The sequence below is a fragment of the Panthera tigris genome, chromosome F2, assembly GCF_018350195.1.
Source record: "Panthera tigris isolate Pti1 chromosome F2, P.tigris_Pti1_mat1.1, whole genome shotgun sequence".
In the NCBI taxonomy this organism is placed as follows: Eukaryota; Metazoa; Chordata; class Mammalia; order Carnivora; family Felidae; genus Panthera; species Panthera tigris.
In genome coordinates, this window is record NC_056676.1 from 61,331,816 (window position 1) to 61,353,331 (window position 21,516).

Sequence of the window (21,516 nt, forward strand, 5' to 3'; positions counted from 1 at the left end):
AAAGCAGCATTTGCAGGAATAGAAGTGTTCTTTTTAACAAGAAGCCCTACACAGCTTCTCCGCACACCGAAACATTAAGGTGTCAGGAAACGGTATTCACATTTGTTTCTGATTATTTTGTTTGCTGGATTCTTGCTCAAAACAAGGTTTGACCAAAGAGTGGTATAAGGATCCCAGTGGTGAGGTGAGGTGTACCCTCAGTTCCTTGTCAGCAATGCTCATGTTCAATGGGGAGAGTGTCTATATGATTACTTGTTTCTCATGAGAAGCTTCTGAAACTCGAGGTTTTCACAAATACAAAGAGCTTGTCTTGTGATTGCTGGTCTGCCATGGACACATCCACTGTTCCTTTGCCTCTAAACCAAAGCCTTCCCCCAGCTCTCAGAGGCCCTGTGTCAACGGTTAAAGGTATAATCTAGCCCACATCCCTGAAGAGCCCTGAAGAGTCACTGTTGTGGGTCGCTATTTCCATCTCACTAATATGCTGGTGGATTGTCTGGATGGTTCCTTGTGTGCACTGAACACTCTTAATTGTACAGTCTTTTCCTGCTGCTGACTCCCCCCATCCCCCAATGCCAAAGATGATCAGACCTCTGTGTCTCAAACATAAAGTTTTCTGCTACAACTGTCTACCTGGAGGTCATAATACTTTCTCCCATGCAGCAACATATTAGAGATAGACGTTCAAGTGGATCTGCAAATTCGGAAGTGGAAAACATTTGCACTGGCAAAGTGGAATCATGAACTTGTCTTAAACTTAGGCTTGGTTATTTCTTGACACTGGGTGGAGTGACTTCTTGTGTCTTCCATGAAGTCTGAGCGTCTGTAACTGCTGCGAACCCTGCGTGACCGACGGCAATGATGTTTGTGGGAAGAAGAGTAGCAGCTTTGAAATATTCACAACCAACACAATTTTGATTAAAGAAAGAACTCTGGTTTTTAATAGTTTTGATCATTAAAAAAGTTTAAACCTGCATAGCAATCATTTCAAAAATAATTATTTAATGTTCCATAATTAAACTGTACACAACCTAGTCTTGGGACATAGAAGCCAGTGAGGTGAGTTTGAGCAGTCCTGTGCAGTCCCAGGAGCCAGGAGTCGAGTTTTCATTGGCCTTTTTTTTTTTCTTTTTTCCTTTTTTTTTTTTTTTTTTTTTGTCATTCTGTTCATCTAAGATTATTTGGATACTTGGCACAATCTGGCTCCGCTGCTAGCGGATCTGCACTAGGAAGAGAGAGCAGCCTGACCCCGTCCCTTCTCGCTGCCCCTCCCCCACTTGGCCGGATTCCTCAAAGTCGCTCAATGTCTCGGTATTTCTTCCTCAGAATGGAGACCTGGTCTTTAAAGAGGACAGGGTCGAGCCTCATCTGAGAGTGGATCAGCGGCATGTAGCCAAACCAGCTGGCAAACGTGTTCATGCAGCTCTGTCGCTGGGCAAAGTGGTCGGGGTCAGCCCAGCGGGAAGCCCGAGAAGTCTGGGGAAAGGGAGAGAGACGAGGAAGACAATGAGACAGTGCAAGGTGAGCTGGAAGACCGCAGAAAACCAAGTCAGGTTCCAGGGCAAGTGACAGAGCTTGGGGTCTGGACGGGCCACCAAACGTCCCACGCGCCTGCAGAAGATGATGACAGCACTAGTCCTGGGTTTCAGCCTCGCCAGAAGGTTTTCCCAAGATACGCGACTTTCCTTGATGTTAAAAACAGGCGAACAGACAAAGCTCCATATTGACTAATTCCCTGGTCTGGAATGATTTACCGGTTGAATTCCAACTACTATGGTCAGTAAACATAAACCTTTGTGCTTGCGATCAAATACTATGACTAACAATGTGTTTATGGTTTCAAAGACAGTTTCTAAAACCTTCTGGTTTACTTGGTTGATTCTGGGTAAGTAGGAAAGATGCCTACCATCTCTTTAGCTCTCTGTGTTTCCCCTAAGGTTGGTTAAATATTTTTAGATCATGTGGATAACACTGATTTAAAAGAAAGCCTTAAATGGCTTAAGCACTGAAATTTAAACAAGCATAATATCTCTGAAACCATGTTTTTATGAAACAAAGAAAAAGGGAGCTACCAGATTATGGGGGAAAAACACAAACACATTTATCAATAGGCAACTGTACAATGATGTATATGCACGTGTGTGTGTTTTTATTCTCATGTACTGTTAGAAAATACTTTCCTAGGAAGGTACGTTTTACTGTGAGAATCACTCAGAGTACTTAAAAACCTAAGTGTCAACGTGCTTGAAAGGAACCATTGAGGGTAAACACGAATGTCAAGTTACCTCTGAGCAGCAGAATAACAAACAAAACACTACTGGTAAAGTGTTTCCATGAAGCTCATTTGAGCCTCATAACAACAACCTGGTCGAGTTATCTATCCAGGTAATAACATCCCCCCTTGCATAGATGAGGAAGCTGGTTTAGGGAAGTTACATTTACTTGTTCAAGGCTAGAAAGGGGCAGATCTCGAGTTCCATCCTCTACCATTTATGGTAGGAGAACTCTACTTGGTAAGTCAGAGAAAGTTTCTAATTAAGCTGACCAGTTGAGTTCATAGCAGAGCAGACTGTCCCAAAGGGCCAGACTCCCTACCCCCAGACATTTGCTCACATATGCAAATGTATGCAAATGGAACTACTGTCAAGAGTTGCTTAGTCTCTCTTACAAATGAAAAAAAAAAAAAAAGAATCCAGTTGAGTCATTCAAGTATCATTTTTGCCTCTAGATTTCAACATTTATTTTTTGGTCAGCCAACATCTTAGAGAAGATACATTTCCTGTGTAATAAAAACAATCATACCACATGATATCCATTTACTTCACCAGTCATACATTCAACAAACTAATGTGCATGATAGGAAGCAGGGGCACGTATAGTACATATTAACTAGATACATCAAGTTATACCTAAGGCTGAATTTAGATGTGTCCCCAAATATGTGCAAAATCACTTGAAATACTGGTTTGGTAGAACTGGCAAGTCTATGAAAAGAACACAAAACCAATGCCTAAGAAAACATGTGTTATTAGAGTTCCACCCCTAATTAGTGTATAACCTCAGGGAAGTTCACTGAATTCTCTGAGCAAACAATGTTAAAGGAATGTTGTATCCCTAAGTGACATAGATGAAAATGGCTAGGCACACAGTAGCCACTCAATACATCTTGCTTGAATTTGAATACTCTGTCAGCCTTCAAGATGAAAAATTCTTGCAAATCCTCTTGCTTGTTCTTTTAGTAGTTAGACGGAAACAAAATTTTCCACTAGACTCTTTACTCATTAAGGACAGCAGCTCTGTCACAACCAGTATCTAAAACAGTGTCCGATACTCTACACATTCATAAATACTGAACTATGAAATTTTATATACTTAAAATCCTGCACGTTTTTTGTTCTTACTAAATTCAGTGAATGAAAAATCATCAATTGTGTTAACATGAGCCCTGGCTAAGTGTTCCTTTGCAAGTTGGATTCTCGATTTAACTTGGGTGGATCTAAATGGTCTAAAGGTTTTTGGCTTCTTGTTGGTACTGGGCTCTGTCCAGGACGAATAAAGGCGGATGAACTACAGCATATCTAGATCATCTTGCTATGGAACCTAGAAGTGTAAAATAATGAGCAGTGGAAGGAACAGAGCCTGGGATTCAACTCCCATTTCTGTCTCTAATAGTAGGTGACTTGTGGCACTATATTTAAAGTCTCTGGATCCTAATTTCCTTAGTTGTAAAAAGAGAAAGTTGAATTATATTTCCTTGCAAGTATCTTAAACTTACTACTACTACTTACTACTAACCTTACATGACTCAACAATATTTTACTTTCATAAAAGTTTTCATACATGTCACCCCAACCCCGTGAAGTAGACTTTTACTATTTCCATTTTAAGAATGAACCAACTGAGTTTCAGAAGGTAGCTGACTTGTGTATAGCCTATAGATGTTAGTTCTAGGTGAAAATCAAGGCTTATGACTCCTGGTCTGTCACTGCGATGCTCACCCAACTCAAGAGCACTTACCAGAAGGCTCTGTTGAAGACAGTATTATTAGCTATTCATTACATAAAGCACCTACAATAAACTTACATAAATTCTTGTAGGTCTGTAACTCTGGATAAGATACATCTTTCTCATGGCACTTTGTAGGTCATGTAAGAGCTTTTATGTTCTTGATAGAAAGATACCCTTGACTTAGGTCTTCCTATTCATCCATGTGCCAACCATATACTTCCTTAAAGCTTTTAGGTGTGTGTGTGTGTGTGTGTGTACGTATGTATGTATAAACACACACATATATTTCTTCATCATGCTTCCTAGAAGAACAGTGAGTCCTTATTACCTTAGGCTGAACCACCAGAGAGCAAAGCAGAGGAGGAGAGTTCTATTCTTACCTGCCCCATCATTGTCTCCTTATACTGCTTCTTCTGGGTGACTTTGATTGGAGGCAATTTTGTCACAGCAGACACCAGGAAATTCATGAGAATGTCCTCACAGTTGGCCAGTTGGTCCACCATGTTCTTCAGGCTGGCTGGCAGGTAATGGGTGTACAGGTAGTGATAATATCTGTAAAAACCAGACAGGTTTCATAGGTGGCCATCATTATATAATGACAAGTGGTCTTCTTTGACAGGAAACCTATACTTACTCTTTGAATCCCTAAACGGATCACAGATGATGACAATAGCTATCACTTATATGGTACTTACTATATGCCACATAATGTTCTAAAATGCTTTACAAGAAAGGCCTCGTGTAACCCTCATAAGGAGCCTATGATACAGGTACCGTCATTACCCATGCTTCACAGATAAGGAAATAACATGCAGATATGCTTGGCCAGTGTGACTTTAATATCAGGGTGGTTGGTTAGAAGGTGAATATTCAGATGGTAAGAGAAGTTATTCACACATTATCTACCTATCCTTAAAAACTGCTGTACAATTTTAATTATTGGCTTAATCAGAACTGTATTCAACTATCCTATGGCTCTGAGTCCAACAATATTCCATTTTTGTGGCCTATAAACCATACATTTTTACACTGTTAGATCAAAACCCTAATTAATCTGGTGGTCAATCATTATGGAGAACCCAAAATTAAGTTGAATTATTTCTCCCTCTACTATTTTTTCTACTATTAAGAGAGAGATAATAGCATATATTTATAGGAAAAATCATTTGAATGAATCAGATTCATTGAGTGGTAGGGACAGGAAGAAAGGGAACAATGAACTTTCAAGGGGCAGAGTCTTAAGGGGCACCTGGGTGGCTCAGTTGATTAAGCATCCGATTCTTGATTTTGGCTCAGGTCATGATCTCACAGTTTGTGAGTTTGAGCTCTGTGTTGGGCTCTGCGTTGACAGCATGGAGCCTGCTTTGGATTCTCCCTCTCCCTCTCTCTCTCTCTCTCTCTCTCTCTCTCTGTCCCTCCCTTGCTCGCTCTCTTTCAAGATAAATAAACATTAAGAAAAAAGAGGTAAGGTCTTAAGATCAAGATTCAGTCAACCTAAATGCTTCTACCTTGTGCACTTGCAACTCTGTCCCTGAGATGGCAAGACTCTCTATTCTTTACTAAAGAAGACTAGGTTAAGATTAGTGTGTTCACCTTACTAAGGCAGAAGAATGGGGAATTTATTAATGACTGAGTCACTAACATTAGCCACCTACACTCACTAATTTGGTAGTCTTACCCAAGTCCCCTGGCTTTAAAGACCAAATATATTTAAACAACTCCCATATGTGTATCTCTATCCTTGCCCTTTTTCCAACATACCCTTTTGGAGGTCTTAGCATGCACAAGACTGAACTCCTGTATTTTCCCTAATACCTAATTCAGCTATATGAGCTTTTTCCATCTTTTAGTGACTCCTATCCGTCCAGTTCCTTAGGTCAAAAAAACTTCGTCATCAGACTGGAGCATCTTCAAAATATGCCCATAATCTGATCTCTATTTACTACCTCCAGTGCTCCCTTACAGGTCCCAGGCTCTATCATCTCTTGCCTAGATGTCAATCGCCTCCTAATAGGTCACCCTGCTTCTACCCTGTCCCCTGTATCATCTGTTCTCATCACAGCACCCAGAGTGGATGGCTAAAAAAGATGTCTCTACTCTGTTCAAACCCTGGCACTGGCTCCCATGCCTCTCTCCCCTGCTTTCCACTCACTCCACTCTTGGCACATTCGTCTTCCTGATATTCTGGCTCAGGGCACTCGCTTAGTTCAGCTGTTCCCTACACCAGAGCACTCTTCCTACAAATATCCTCTTGGATGATTTCTTCTCAAGGCTCTGCTCCGATCTCACCTGTTCAATCAGGATCACCGGCCACCTTCGAACCTCCCCTCTACCTTCAGCACTCATGATCCTTGACCTGTTTGACTTTGCCTTTTTGCTATATAACTCACCCCCTTAACCTATTGTAAAATTATTATGAATATTGTGTCCTCCCCTTGTTAAAAGAGAAAGCCTACTTAGGCAGGAATTTCTTTTCCTTTTTTTTTTTTTTTTTTTAAATTTTACTCAAAGGTAAACCCCAAGCACTCACAATGGTGCCTGGGAATGCACAATTAAGTATTTACTTTTGTAGTTGTTATTCAAAATGTTCAGTTACTCAATGTACATGAGTATGTCCTCCAACTTCAGACAAATTGAAGATGTTACTCTACCATTATTTCTGGAAATGCAGTAAGCAAGGGGTTTTACTGGTTTCAAAGACACATGCTGGCCACATTGACAAAACTTGTACAGTGATGCAAACTAATTTTTATTAATACTGTTAACAAGATCTGGCCCAAGTTCCGATTTATGCAACAGCCAGAAGCTAATCTACAGGAGTTACGTAAAAATCTATATGAGAGATGTCTAAATTCCTCACTTGTGGTAAATAGCAGCTCCTGTCAAAACCATGGAGTAGTCGTTTGTCCACTTGGACGTGTACCCCCACCGTTCCTTAGAGTTATCCCAGAAATGGCTGCGCGCGGGGTACCCCACAATCCTCTCGGGGAAGCTCTGCCACACTGTGAAGGCAAAATCCACCTGCAGGCAGAACACAAGCCAAACAAGCAATCAACAGCGTCAACAAATGTCAACAAAACATTACCTTCCCCCTGCTAATTCATAATGCGAAATCCCAGGACTGTTGCCCAACATTAATTCCATGTATTCATCAGCAAATTAAACTGACTGCTTGACATTTTGCCCCATAATTATGCACATTTTAATGTTTTCTGTTGAAGAAACTTCAGATGAGTGTAGAAATGAAAGAAGAAAAGAAATTGCCGATAGGCCCTTCAGAATCCAATTTGTTCAAGAAAAAACACAAGTCAAAAAAGCAGTTGCTTTCTCCCCTCCTTCCTCTAGGGTGCACGTGACCACTGATTCACACGAGGCACAAATGTGTCTGTTTTATAAACGGGAGATTTCCTGTATACATCCAGAGTATGAATATAGAGCACACAACATGACTAGCATACGGCAAAGCCAAAGTGACTAGAATCAAAGCATCCTCTTAAGAGCAAGAGAAAAGATGCTTAAAAACCACACAAGTTCTACCAGAAATTCAGAGCAGATATCATAAAGAAATGTAAGTCTGGCCTCTCAGCTTTGAAGATGCTCAGTAAAAAGGAAATCTAGAAGAAGCAGCCACAATGAAAAATCACTAAGGGTAAGTGGGGAAAAGCTCCAAGTGAAGCCACATGGTGATTTTATTATTATTATTTTTTGCCACATGATTATTTTAAAGGAAACGCAGGTAAATGACTTTTCAGTGCTTATACTAACCCAAAGCAGGTACTTCTCTAAACATGCTGGAAACTGACATTTATAATTAGCAAATAATCTGTTTTTAAATGTGTGAGCTAATTTCTGACTTGCTATGATTGTTTGATGAATGAAAAATAAATAAAAAATAAAAACAGTAACAGCAAGCGATCAGCTAATGCTCATAATCATGTAATGCTTTGGTGCGAGGTACTTACACATTTTAACTCATTTAACCCACATAATAACCCTGTGAAGTGGGTAATTTTATAGTCTCCAATTTACAGAGAGGGAAGCTAAGGTATATGGAAGTTCACGTAATTCTCCTGAGCTAGTAAGAGGCAGAGCCAAGATTTCAATCCAGCCATCTGGTTTCAGACTTGGTATGTACTGTTACCATTAGCCTCCTTTTTACCTCTGTTGCTACGGTACTGAGAGCAATTTAACTCTTATACAGGTCCCACATTCACCCCATGACCTGTCTCCAATCTCTTCTCAATAAGCCACGCAAATGGAAATTCCATTTATTCTACAAATTTTTCCAGTTGCTACGCTGGGATGGTGGCTGGGAACTGAGTGATGGCAGCAAGGCCAGTTCCTACCCCCCAGAGGTTGAAAAGCGTAGCCAATAACTACTCACAACAGCCAGCCGCGAAAACGACCCAGTTCTATCAACTGATGAATACATAAACCAACCATGGTATCTCCATCCAATGGAATATTATTCAGCTATAAAAAAGAATGAAGTACTTAGAACATGGCTGAGCCTTGAAAACAGTATGCTGAGTGAAAGAAGCCACACACAAAAGGCTACATATGGTATGACATGCCCAGAATAAGGGAATCCATAGAGACAAAACCAGATCGGCGGTTCCAAAAGCTACGGAGTGACTGATTAACAGATATGGAGCCTTTTTTGGGGTGATGAAGATGTTTCTGAATGACACAGAACTGATGACTGTCCAGCATTGTGAATGTAGTAAATGCCACTCAATTATTCACTTTACAATGGTTAATTTTATGGTTATGTTGTGAATTTTACGTCAAATAAAGAGCACAGAAAATAAGCCTAGATCAGTATTTCCCAAGCATTCACCACATGCGTAACATCATTCTCTTTTCTGCCACAGTCCCACACCACACAATCACGTATTTAATATTTTTCTTTAAATTGCCTATGTTTGTTTTTTTCCTTTTCTTACTTAGCCTCATCCTATGTAAACATGTGGGTGAAATCCTAGGTTTCACTGCTGGCTATATTGTTTTCTAGCAAACAGTAAATACAATTGTTGAAATGAAATATGCTTGCCATGAGCCACGCAAAACTACTGCGCACAAACCATCCTCTAGGAAACACTGGCCTGAATCATCTGTGAGGGTCCTTCTATCTCTGAATTCACTGGGGGCCAGAAGTCACTATGTTTGTGAACAGCCATAAATTCAAAATTTTCTGAATATCTAGTTTCCCTAACTCAAGATAAGAAAGGCTTTAAGAACGTAGTTTGTTCCCACAAATGCAAACATGGGGGGGGGGGAGCGGCGGGGAAAGCAGCCAGGCATTGGAAAATACATTAAGAAAGCTTGTTGGGGGCAGGGTATCTTGGAGCCAGCAGCAGGGGAGTGGACCGTATCTGCCAGAAGATTGAAATTGGTTGTGATAACCTGCACACCGTCACTGGCGCTCGATACTAATGGCGCCAACTGATGGGCCCGTATATTATGCAGCCCGGCGTCAAAGAATCAGCCTGGCTGTCAGCGCTCTTTGGGGTTTTCCATTATTCTTTGAAAAGGAAACACACGCACTGGCAACTGCTATAGAACCCGATGGGGTTTTTTTCATCACATGAATTTCTTACTATCTCAAAGCCGTTTCAAGTCATTTCAAAGGAACTGGAAAGTAAATTCAGATAAAACTACGATTCTTGTGATAGTTCTGCTTTCACGAAGATCATTAACACATCAAAGGAGGCAAAGGTCAGCTTAGGGCCTTTTCTCTTAAAAACCAACATCTGTTTCCTTTTGAGAATTTGCAGCAACCCAGATAAATGTAAATAACTGTAAACCAACTATATCTAATACCCTTTGCAGAATGCTGTTTAAAAATCTATCCTTGATACTACAGAGAGGCATTTAAACAACCGGAGAATCCTCAGAGAGGGAATAAAATGAACCGACATCCATTCACTTAAAAAGCGAGAAAAGAGAAGTCCTTGTCCTTGGCCGTTTTAGGTCACACAAGCACTTCGTGGTCAGCAGGCAAAAGTAAACCAGACCCCTGGCCAACGACACTGACACCGTTCCCCAACCCCCCCCAACGCTGACTTCTCATTACTTCACACAGGACCCATGTCCCTCCCAGCACGCCCTGGGCGGCTGGAATTGCCAGTCTTTGAAAAGACGTTCACCAGCCCATGGAAACGTCAAAGAAGCTGCAAGATACCTGCCCGTGGGACAGATAAAAACACCTGTAGAGTGGGACTAAGTGCCTTCTGCCCAGGGGAAGATGTAACGCGCATCAGTATTTGAGGCCATGGGATAATGATTTAAATAGACGCCGCAGATGTCTTGACCACACATTCTACCAGGCCAGCGTGCTGCTTTTCCCCGCGTCTGCTCTCCGACGTCCCCTCCCTGCTCTTCTGGCCATGCTCTGTGGCTGGGCAGGATGGAACCCTACGGATGGCACAACCTGGTCTCCCTTGCAGGCTGCTGGCTGACTGAGTTGGGTCAATGGCAGTCACCAGGGGGAACATGGAGGTGGGACAGAGAGGGAGAAAGAGAGAGGTCCGGGTATTTCTTCCCAGCTCCCTCCTAGGTTTGGCATCAGAGTTTTGGCAGTTACCATACCCCGCCGCCATCTACCCTATCCCACCGCCACGTGCCATATCCCGCTGCTGTCGTCCATACCCCTCCACCATCTTCCCTATCCCACCGCCATCTTCCCTATCCTGCCGTTATCTGCCCTATCTCGCCCCCATCTGCCATATTCCGCTGTCGTCACAGCTCCTGGAGAGCAGTCTCCTCTCAAAGACGATGAAACACGATTTCCTCCTCTCCCTTCTTCACCCCTGGGGGTGGGGGCTGCTTGTGGTTCTTGTCGCTCTCCAGGTACTCCGGTGCCTACAAGCCCGCCCACCTAAGTCATCCTAAAGCCCTTCACTGAAATCCCTAGACTTGAATTCTGTTTGCTGCCACCACTGTGATGGCTAGAGGCAGGAGCTGGGTCATCAAGGTACCCGGCGTGGAGACCAGAACAAGGAGATCCCCCAATAAATACTTGTTGAATGAATATGCTACTGGGATGCCGGCTTCCCTTGCAGGAAGCAGCAGAAACATGCAAGCTGGAGTGTCCCACACCCTGTACTCCACAGCTGTCTTTCCCTTTGAACATTAGGCAGAGCTTGTCCCCCCCAAACCCCTTTCTCCTGCAGACTTGCACGTGCCGCAACTGGCTTTGTGCTCAGGCTTTAAACACCTCAGCACACATCTCTCCAATCATTCATTCACTGAGTATTTATAGAGCCTGGGCTGCAGAAAAAGCATTTACCAAGGTGAGTGAGGCCCAGGGCATTTTGTCCTGGGGTTATTTAGGCAGCTCTTGCACATAACTTCTATTCAACTCCATTTGATGGAAATTGGAAGCATCCACCGAATTTCAAGAAAGAGGCCGTGGGACTGTTGGCCTAGGTTAACACCAAGCGCTGGCTGCGCAGGCAGCAGGCCATTAGAATCGGTCCAGCGTCCAGGAAAGTGCATGCTGGTAAGTGTCGATGTTTAAATTGGAAAGAAAATGATTATGAATAAGAGGCAGGAAAAAAGGTAAAGGTGTAAGTAGCTCAGTCTCTGTGCTTTTTAGCAGCCACCATTAATAATGCATTTCCGATATATGACATTTTTATAGAACTGTCTTTGGCCCCCTCGATGGTTTAAAGTAAGGTTTCTGAGATCAATACTCATTCGGGTTGTAAAAATTGGTTTTCTATCATATCTATCTCTCCTCCTCTCTCTCTCCTCCTCACACGTTCTTTGTGCAATCTTATTTTTGGCACAAATACCTGAACATCTGAAATAGCAAGGATCTCCGACTCCGTCTTAAGAGTGAAATCGTTTGCTCTTGTGTGGGTGAAGGAAAATGAGCGCTTGAATGCGAGACAGAAGGCCTGCCTTCAGAACCCAGAATAGTTTTCCCTAACAATGGCAACACACACGCACACAGGCATTAGGATAACCGGGGAAGGATGGGCTGTTTGCTCTGGATTGTGTGGTCTCAAGATGATGCTAGCCAGGTTCCCCACCCCCGCCCCCACTACTCCCCTTGGCTCTGCACACGTGCCCACAGCTGTGCTGTTGAAAAACAAAAGGAGGGCAGGCAGGAGGGGAGAGGTGAGGCACAGCCATGCAAATGAGGAGCCAATTAGCAGAGAAAACAAAGGGGGAAAAAAATGCCCTCATCAGGGTCCCAGGTGGTGGCAAGGTGCTATCAGGAACCAGGTTGATTAAAACCGACTGTGCAGGAAGTTTTGAAAAAGGTTTTCAAGTTAGCCGAGGCAAGGGCAAAGGAAACGCTGGCCCCTTGGGGTTTGGGACACCTGCCTGAAGAGCCCACGCCCGCTCCTTACCTCCGTGGTGGAAAGCACAGTGTCCTCATCAAGGCTGAGCACTGCGTCTGTGACGATGTTGTCATAGGGCAGGAAACGGCTGCTCATAACCTGGGGTGGGGAGAAAGCAGACAGGAGGAAAGGAATTAAAGAAAAGAAGTAAATTTGGAGACCCGTTTTCAGGAAAATTCCCCCATCTTCACCTTCGAAAAGAATGTTCTACCACCGTGTCATCCTTCAACACTGAATATTTCCATTTCCCATTGGTGGAGAATCATGTACCGTTACTGGGCACCTACTGTGTACCGACACCTTGCTAGTCAAAGGGAGTACAAGGTAAATAAGACATTTTCTCCTGTCTTGGGAAAGTTCACAGTCCGCAGCCATCGAGATGCCGCTGACCAGTCCTAGCCCGATATGGACCATGCCAGGGGTGCAGAGGACGCAGCAGCCAGCCACTTGGAAGCGCAGGTAAAAACCTTAGAGAAGACGGGACATTTAAGTAGGACTTGATGGACAGGAATCCACCGGGTATAAAGAGAAGTGAGGCAGAAACAGCGCTCAGCAGACATAAGGCACAGAGGAAAGAACCAGCACCCTGAGGCCTGGAGAGAGTGGATGGATGGAGCCATGATTCCAAGTGTGGGCCACACACTACTGGAAGGCCACGTCATTTCAGGAGGTGTAGAGACACATATTTGAAAATTCTACTCTTCACTGATGTTAGCACAGATGAGAAAATATACATACACAGAGATTAGTGGCTATAGCAATAACAGGGAGCAGCAGTAAACTTATTCAAAAATAACTTCACTGAAACGAAAAGTAAGCTGATTTATAGAAAAATATTAAATAAACAGAGCATATGTGGTCTATGGATTTAGGCACATTGTGAAGGCACTACATGAATAAAGTTTGGGCAACTCCAGGATAAGGCATGGTGAGGTGTGTGTGTTTTGGTGGGGGGGTGGTGGTGGTGGTGGTGAGGGCTTTGGGGATAAAGGGACCAGCTGGAAAAATTAAGTCTAGAAAGACTTCTCTGTGACAGTCATACCTTCAACCTCTGTGCTGAATGTACCACAGGATAACTAACCATGAGAATGATGACTTAAGAATAACTAACATGGTTAAAAACCCATTTACTTTGTGTCAGAAATGTTCCAAGTTCTTTATACACATCATCGCATTTCATCTTTATAATAACCCCATTGTACAGCTGAGAAAATTAAGGCACAGAAAGGTTAGATGTCTTGCTCAAGATGGACCCACCAGCATTGCATCCCAGATGGTGAGCTTCTACAGAGCACCTCATCCACCATGCTGGACCTGCCTCAGGCTTGACAAGGACCCCAAAAGTGAATTGGGGGCACATAAAGTGATCTCATATTCACCACCTTCCTCTGGAAATTATATTCACAGTTGTGACATCCTCTCTAAATTCACACTTGGAGACTGAGAGAAAAGGCACATTTGCCACCAACTTCCAAGGCACAAAAGGCCAGGGAATACAGCAGTTGGTCACTGGAGACAGAGGGAGAAGGGAGACCCTGAACCTGGCTACCAAGGGTCTGCTCTCCACAAATCTGAGACGCCCAACCCCCAAGAAGCTAGCTCATCCATGAACCCACATCTCAGAATCGGCTTCTGTGCCTGTGTAGCTACTGGAGGGCTTCTGACATCAGAGGGTGGGAAGTGCCCACATTTCCCATCTCTGGGAGCTCAAGGGATGGATCTGTAGCATAAATGGCTCCAGGGTCTGCTCCTACACATCTGTCAACTGGGTCAAGTTTTCTTTTTCTTTTTCAGGCTTTCAAAATAAAATAAAATATAAAGTGATCAGCAACCCCATATACACAGTGCTCAGAAATCTCAGCCTGAAGCAATTCTCCTGATACTGTTTACATGTCCACTGACTAACACAGAAACCATTAGCTGCCAGCTTAGTGATGCCCTGACCTTTCCCTTGTTAAGTCTTTAGGGGGAGAGCTGCAAAGACAAGTCCTATAAATTCAAAAGAGAATTCTGCAGCCAAAGCAGCAAACACATCAACTCTAAACTCAAGGCTAGATATGGAAATGTAAAATGGGGAATAAGGAGACCTATGACTCCTTTCCCATTATGTTCCCAACCACTGGTTTTAAAAGGATCCACTTCCTTTTTCTGAACATGCTTCATCGACAGAGGTTAAGAGCCCATAATCTAGCCACTTCAAATTCTAGTGTAGAAACTAGATGCTCTCTTTCAAATACCTTGCCTCAGCTACATTCCAAAAGTTGAATGCTTTAGCATGAAAGGAACTGGTGTACTTACAAAGTCAATCCTGAGTGAACTGGCTTTTGCTTGTTAGTTCATGTAAGAAACAGTTAGCTACCATATACCAGCCCAACCTCTTCTAGGATTAACAAAAATGACTACCAAGACTCAAGAAGTTTATGATCTAATGGGCAAGATAAGAAATATCCATAAGCAATTATAGAAAGAACAATAAGAGTTAATGTTTACCGAGCACTGACCACGTGCACACATACTTCTAAGCACATTTACAAGTATAGTGTTGTACCATTTGATCTTTTAGCTACCCTGTTAGGTATTATGATTGCTTCCATTTACTGAAGGAGGAATTGAGGCACAGAAAGTTAGTAACTCGTCTTACAGTCCATGATACGAACATTACAATACCTCCGCAGAAGAGTAGCTGACGTTCATTGTACTCTTGGTGTATAACAGGAACCAGGCTAAGCACCTGTAATGCACTATATCTCACTGAATCCTCAAAATGGGCCTGAGTCTTAGCCTAGGATAACCGGAATACAGAGCCTTAAGCAATACTTAATTGAGTGCAAATGCTTTACTAGGTGGTGCAATCCCAGAGTAGTGGGAGTGACAGCAAAGGAATCACATGGCCCACTGGAATCAGTGGCCAAGGTGGAGGCTAGGACTCAACAAATGGCAAGACGCCACAGATATGGCGGGGAGAATATGAAGTATCTTATAAGCCACATCTGATAAAACCCACTGTCTCGTAAATAAAGAAACTGGGACTACTTACAGGGTAAAAATATAAAATCAACCAATGAATCCGTGAGCCATAGAAGTCAGAACAGCTCCCAGTCAGTCCGACTGGAACCTGTATGGATATTCTAACAAATTCAAAGGAAGACTTCTTTACCAGAAGATCTAGTCACCCATGTAAGCACAAAAACAATGAATTTCCAAGTCCAAAGTTGACAGCATGCATCTGAGCACCATTCAGGGACTCAGGCATTGGCAATGGCGTGAAAGATGTATGGGATTATAGGCGGGAGATTTTTGTGCACCCATCCCTCTTGTAAAACCACATCTGTGGGGAGACGGATTTCATAAGAGTAGGTAAGATGCATGCCGAGAGGCAGGTGATTTTCTAATTGCCATCTTTACTCATTAAATGCTTATGAAGCAGCTCTTGGATACCCACGTAGCTGGATGCCAGCCCTGGGAATGCTGGGATTCTACGTATCGTATTCTGCACTGTGTTCCATCACACTGCATGGTGCCCAGCACACAGTAGGCAGTCATAACACTGGAAATGACAGGATAATGCACTGATAGTCTTGCCCACATGACAGTCACAGTTCTCACTGCATCATGTTGAACTGTGTGAAACTGCCACTTTTAGCAAGTCAAGTGATTGTTTTGAATGGTCTGACCCAATTGATATTTTTTTATTCTGGCTCAAAGATGTTTTACTTAGTGTGAGACAATCTCTCATGACTGGACTCCTTGGGCACTGACAAAAGAGGTCTCTTGGATGACTGCTTCACCAATCTGTTTTATTTAGGAGCCACTAATTGCCTCACAATGGATTATGGCCTACAAGAAGTAACAAGCAGAAGCTAGAGAAAAAAAGGATGCTGCCAAGAGTGGAAGAAACTCCAAAGGGGAGGGTGCATGGGAGCAGGGATGAAAGAATACATGGGGATTTTGATAACAGAGATGAAGAGTTGAGAAGGGATAGTCAAGACTTAAAGCAAAAGGGAAAGACAAGAATCAGAGGCAGGAAGGCAATTTAGGTAACCGTGGATGATCAAATTTGGTGAGAGGACAAGGTCTGTGGGGGAAAGCAATGAGAGAGAAGACTGGTAAGGCTGGCCAAGAACAGATTACACATGGCCTCAAATGTTAATGTAAAGCACTAGCAAACAGAATCCCTTGAGGCTGCGAGATGATTAAGAAGTTCATCCTGCTCTAGGCAAAATGAATTGCAGAATGGAAGCAAGGGGCCAGCTAGGTGGCACCTGTGGGTCTCCGGTGGAGACACGCAAAGGAAATTAAAATGCAAATGTCCTTTGGGGGACAAATGTGAGGACCAGCAACTATTCTGAAAGACACAAGTAATCCAGGCTAACCAGCCAAGCAAACCTCATGCATCACCAGCATTGGCAGCCTCATCTGGATACTCATCTTTTATAGAAAGATCACCGTTGCCAGGTCCTGAATGCATTTAATCCTAATAGCTACCCTACGAGTATGTGTTATTACTTCTGTTTTATAGATGAGGAAACTGAGGCTCAGAGAAGGAAACTACATTCAGGGTCACAAAGCTCCTAAAGAGTTAGTATTAGGACCCAATCAAAGCGGAGGATATTCAGCGACAGGGACAATTTCATTTATGTATGTATGTATGTATGTATGTATGTATGTATTTATTTATTTATTTACTTATTCATTCATTTATTTATATTTTTGAGAGAGAGAGAGAGAGCGCGCTCAAGCAGGGGAGGGGCTACAGAGAGAGGGAGACAGAGGATCTGAAGTGGGCTCTGCAGTGATAGCAGAGAGTCCCCAATGTGGGGCTCCAATTCACGAATCGGAACCACCCAGGGGTCCCAGGGACAATTTTAGAGAAAAGAGTCCAGGGCCAGAAGCTCCCCTGGGCAGGAAGAAGTAATCTAGAGCCAATGCCCAAAGCACCCCACAGAGAAACAAAGGCTCCATGGTGGTTCCACACTCAGGGCCACCTTCCTGTCCTACCTTGCTTTCTCCTTCAATGACGATGACAGGCACAGCCGTGGCAGGCCAGCGGTGTTTGGCTGGTAGAGGCTTGTCACAATTCCATAGAACTATGATCTGAAAGGGACAGGGGATCGTTAGATGGCTCGGGAAGGCTGGCTTTATATAGGCCTCCAACCCAGCTCCTTCTCAAGACAGAGGGAGAAGAGACGGAAGCCTTAGCAGGAGGCAGACATCAACCTTGAATTTTAAAGAGGGTCCCCTCCCACACAATCTTCAGAACCTGGTGACTCAACAACTAGAGAGACAGGGCAGAAAGAGTAACCTAACACAACAAGGAGGTAGGGGAAAGCTGGGGAGAAAAGAAGTAAACTTCAGGGTTGCTGAATCTTAATATAGTGGTTTCCTAAGTTCTGATGTCTTACTATGAGCAAGATAACAACACTGACCAAATTAAATAAAAACATATAGTGAGCATCTGAATTCTGGCTATGAGCCAGTGCTACTCCACTGTTAAGAGTATTGGAGTGACACTGATTTGGAAAATTTTATTGTCAAAGATGTAATCTTCTGCTCCCAATTTTATAATTAAGTCATGGTTGCTATGAAAGATGCATCCTGAAACCAGCAAGTCTGTTCCTTCCGTTGAAACTTAGTTTTCTGGGTCCTCCCATGGCATTTCTGATGTTACTTTACCACGGTGACATTTAAAAACAAAATAGTGTGCTTACGCATTCTTTAAAGAATGCGTTGGTGTATATATTTAAACGTAACCCCAGCGGAAAATCTCTTTGTAACCCATCCCTTACCTGTGCTAGATTTCACTTCCAAGAACCTCTAAGTTGATGAAAAGGGAGTAACAAGGCATGACAAATGAAAGGGGAGTAGCAGGGCATGACGTTAGACGAGTCCCAGGGAGCAAAGCGGAGGGCAGGTAAAAGCGGGGGGGTGGGGGGGGTCTCGGGTCCGCTGAGCTGGAGGAGGCAGGTGCTGCTGGCACCCCCACTCACCTGGGCACAGTACTGGGATTTGGCCGCAGCCACGAGAAGCTTCAACACTGGCTGGGACTGAGAGACCAGGGGGGTCACTGCATGGATGACTGCAGTGAATTTGGAGGGGGGCTTTAAACCTGAAATAGGAAGGGGAGAGGAGCCAATGAAACACTGAAAAACAACACTCAGAAAATCATTCCTCCTCGCTCCATTGCCTCACCCGAAGCTAATGTTCCCTCCTAGCATATTTGTCCTGCACCTCTTATGTCCTGACAGAACAAAAGCAAGGTGAAAAGCTGCTAGTTAACTGCTGCCTGAGGCTCCAGGACCTCGATAATTTACAGCTCAATGTGTATCTGCAGGTTCTTCCTTTGATAACATTTTCCTCCCCTGGGGATGCATCTTTGATCACCCGTCTGCTCTTTAGGTACCCAAAGTCTTAACACACACCCCACCACTCCCCTCCCTCTACTCCAGAAAGAGTCTATGCTAGTCACTTATATCGTAATATGGATTTAAGAAAATGTACTCTCTCTCCTTGGGTATTTGAATAGCTCTTATTCTTAATAAAGTAGTTAAGGGTTTTTTATTGTTTTTTTGTGTGTTTTTCTTTTTTTGCCTGATTATTACTATTTCAAATTATAACCAGCAAATGGTAAAGGTTAAAAGAACAGCATCCAGAGCCTCACTGTCTAGGTCTGAATCTCTGTGCTACCCCGCAGTGGTGGTGGGATCTTCCCCTCGGTGTTTCCCCTGCTATGAAATGGGGCTCAGGGTCAGAGGATCAAACCTGTGGGGTTATTATCAGAACTGAATTAAAGGAGTGAATGCTTTATAAGCAGGTAGCAGCGGACACAGCAAATAGTAAGTGCTCAATATTTGTTCATCGCTATCATCTCCATCACTGTCATCATCACTGTCATCATCACCATCATTTGGGAGTGGAAGCTTCTATGCTCCCAAGAAGCTCTTTCTGTGCGGTGCTGACAGAAGCTGAGAGAATAAGTGTGTGACCCAGACCTCTGCCAACTGTTGTGCTCTGAAGCCTTAGGTAGAAAGGTGTCATAAATATGCAAAACAGGCACTGCCACCAAACCGAAAGAAGTGAGATGGCTTCTCCCTCGAGTGAGTTTTTCCGTAAGAACTCACTAAGAAAATGGAGACAGGTTTAAAAGCTTTTTAAGATTTCACTAGTTTAGACCCACAAATTTTGCATTTTGGTAGCTTAAATGCAAACAAGAGGGTGCAGTGACGTTCAAGTTCAGCTTTGGTGTTGGTAGAGTAAAGGGAAGAATCAGACTATACATATTAAAGAATTCAATGGGTGTTTTGTAGAGCAAATTGTATCTTCCAATTGGTACTTTAATAGCATGTTAGAAAGAAGCTAACTTCCCCACTATCTAGATACACAATCAAAATTTTGCCAAGGAAGAATAAATATGATGGAGGGGTTCCTTTTCCACGGTGAGGACGAGTCACTGCTTTAACGTTCTCCTGTACTAGTTTGAGCAGCATCATGTACACACTTCTAATGTGCTTGCTCCACATGAAGATCTCACTAGCTCTACAAGAAATACGTAGGGATTTTTATCAAATATGGCCTTATTCTAAAAATTACCAAATTCTAAATGTATTACCCAGTGTGGACCATACCCTGGTTTTACTACCAGTCCCCATAACATGTTTGGTTTGGATTAAAGGGTTCTTTGTCACTGGTTGATACTTCGGGACAGGACTTTCGTTCAGTTTCTTTTTTATCAGTTTCAAATGAAACACACAACTCACGGGTGAGATTGTTATGGGGAACATCTGCACAGGGCGGAAAATCTAGAGTCTTTTCCCCACAATATCTTGAAAGATGCTTTACTGTCCCAGAGTTTCTCCAATTTGGAACTGTGAATGAAGGGAAATGTCTAAAATGTTGTTAACACTAGCACAAGTGGGGCTGCAAAAACATAAACGTCTATGGCAGTAATAGCCGAGCTCTGTCTAGGACCCTGCCCATTCCCTTTTCCTCATTGGGATTAGATTAGAAGCTGCCAGAGAGCAGAGATTGTGTCTCATCTGATTTTTTATTTCTACCACCTAGCATTGCATTAATGGAACATATAAGAGGAGCACAATAAATGTTAAATGGGTGAATAGGTTTGTCTCTTGTCATACATTATTAAATCTTTCTCCATTCCCTTTATTAATTCCACTTTTCTTCGGTAGGAGAGAGATATGTTGAGATCGCAAACGAAGAAACAAAAAAGAGTTAGGGAGAGCTCTTCTGGTTCCATTTCATATAAGAGGAGACGTAAAATTACAGCAAACCCTTTGTCATGTTCAAAATGATCCATCGTTTGGGGAGCCCATGTCTCAAAAGGGAATGACTCCACTAAATGTGAAGTGCTGCTCAGACAAGAAAGGAGTTTTTTCATCTTGCGATGTTCTGCTAGATTTATAATTCTTGATCTTGATACGCCGTGTATGACAGGGTCCTAGGAAGCAATGTCCCATGCAGGCTGGTAGGAAGACCCTGCTCTAGAACAGAAAAATCAAGGGACTTTAACCTGGACAACAGCTGGAGGGTAAACACAAGGTAGCACCCTGAAAGGAACTCACTTACCTAAATTAGCATAGTAGTAAGGAAAGTCTCCCAGATAAGATGAATACTGTGGTAGTACGAACAGTCCTCCAGGATGTTTGTTCCATATTAAACTGTTACGTGATATGTGCTTGAATATTCTGTCCTGAATAATCTAGAAAATAAAAACACAGTGTGTGGTGAGGATGAAACCCTGATGGTATTTGATAAGGAGCGTGTTCAGTCCAAATTTGGGGAATGATGACCCTCAAAGTAGCGACTACCCCCAAATTCTTCACAGATAAAAGCGTCTGGGACACAAACAGAGTGACAGAGCAATGGAAGAGAGTGTGAGAGAGAAAGAGATGAATTATGGCTAATCAAATTTCCTAATTAAACTTCAGTTTAACCATAAATTCTACCTTGTCTTTCTATAATAGTAAGTCCATTCTCATTTGAAAGCAGAGTGCATGGAACAGTTGCCTTGATGGTCGAGCCTCCAGCTGTGGTTCTAGATCCTTGCCAGGATGATCTATTCTCGGTCCACACACATATCCATGTGGAGACAGGGTGGGGAGGGTACAGAAGGCATGGCACATTCTAGAAGCTGTTGAAG

At 43.1% G+C, this 21,516-nt stretch overlaps 1 protein-coding gene across 1 annotated transcript in view; it reads right to left on the reverse strand.

Annotated features, from left to right (window-relative positions):
* Window positions 1–912: 912 nt before the first annotated feature.
* The window catches only part of EXT1 (exostosin glycosyltransferase 1), a 284,959-nt gene continuing 264,355 nt past the window's right edge, over window positions 913–21,516 (reverse strand). The window contains exons 5-11 of the mRNA XM_007075574.3: window positions 20,943–21,075; window positions 18,350–18,468; window positions 17,361–17,456; window positions 12,372–12,461; window positions 6,869–7,029; window positions 4,389–4,560; window positions 913–1,476 (exon numbers count right to left, since the gene is read on the reverse strand). Of these exons, the coding sequence (XP_007075636.1) occupies window positions 1,291–1,476; window positions 4,389–4,560; window positions 6,869–7,029; window positions 12,372–12,461; window positions 17,361–17,456; window positions 18,350–18,468; window positions 20,943–21,075 (957 nt within the window). The 3' untranslated portion in view covers window positions 913–1,290. The remainder of the gene's footprint in view (window positions 1,477–4,388; window positions 4,561–6,868; window positions 7,030–12,371; window positions 12,462–17,360; window positions 17,457–18,349; window positions 18,469–20,942; window positions 21,076–21,516) is intronic.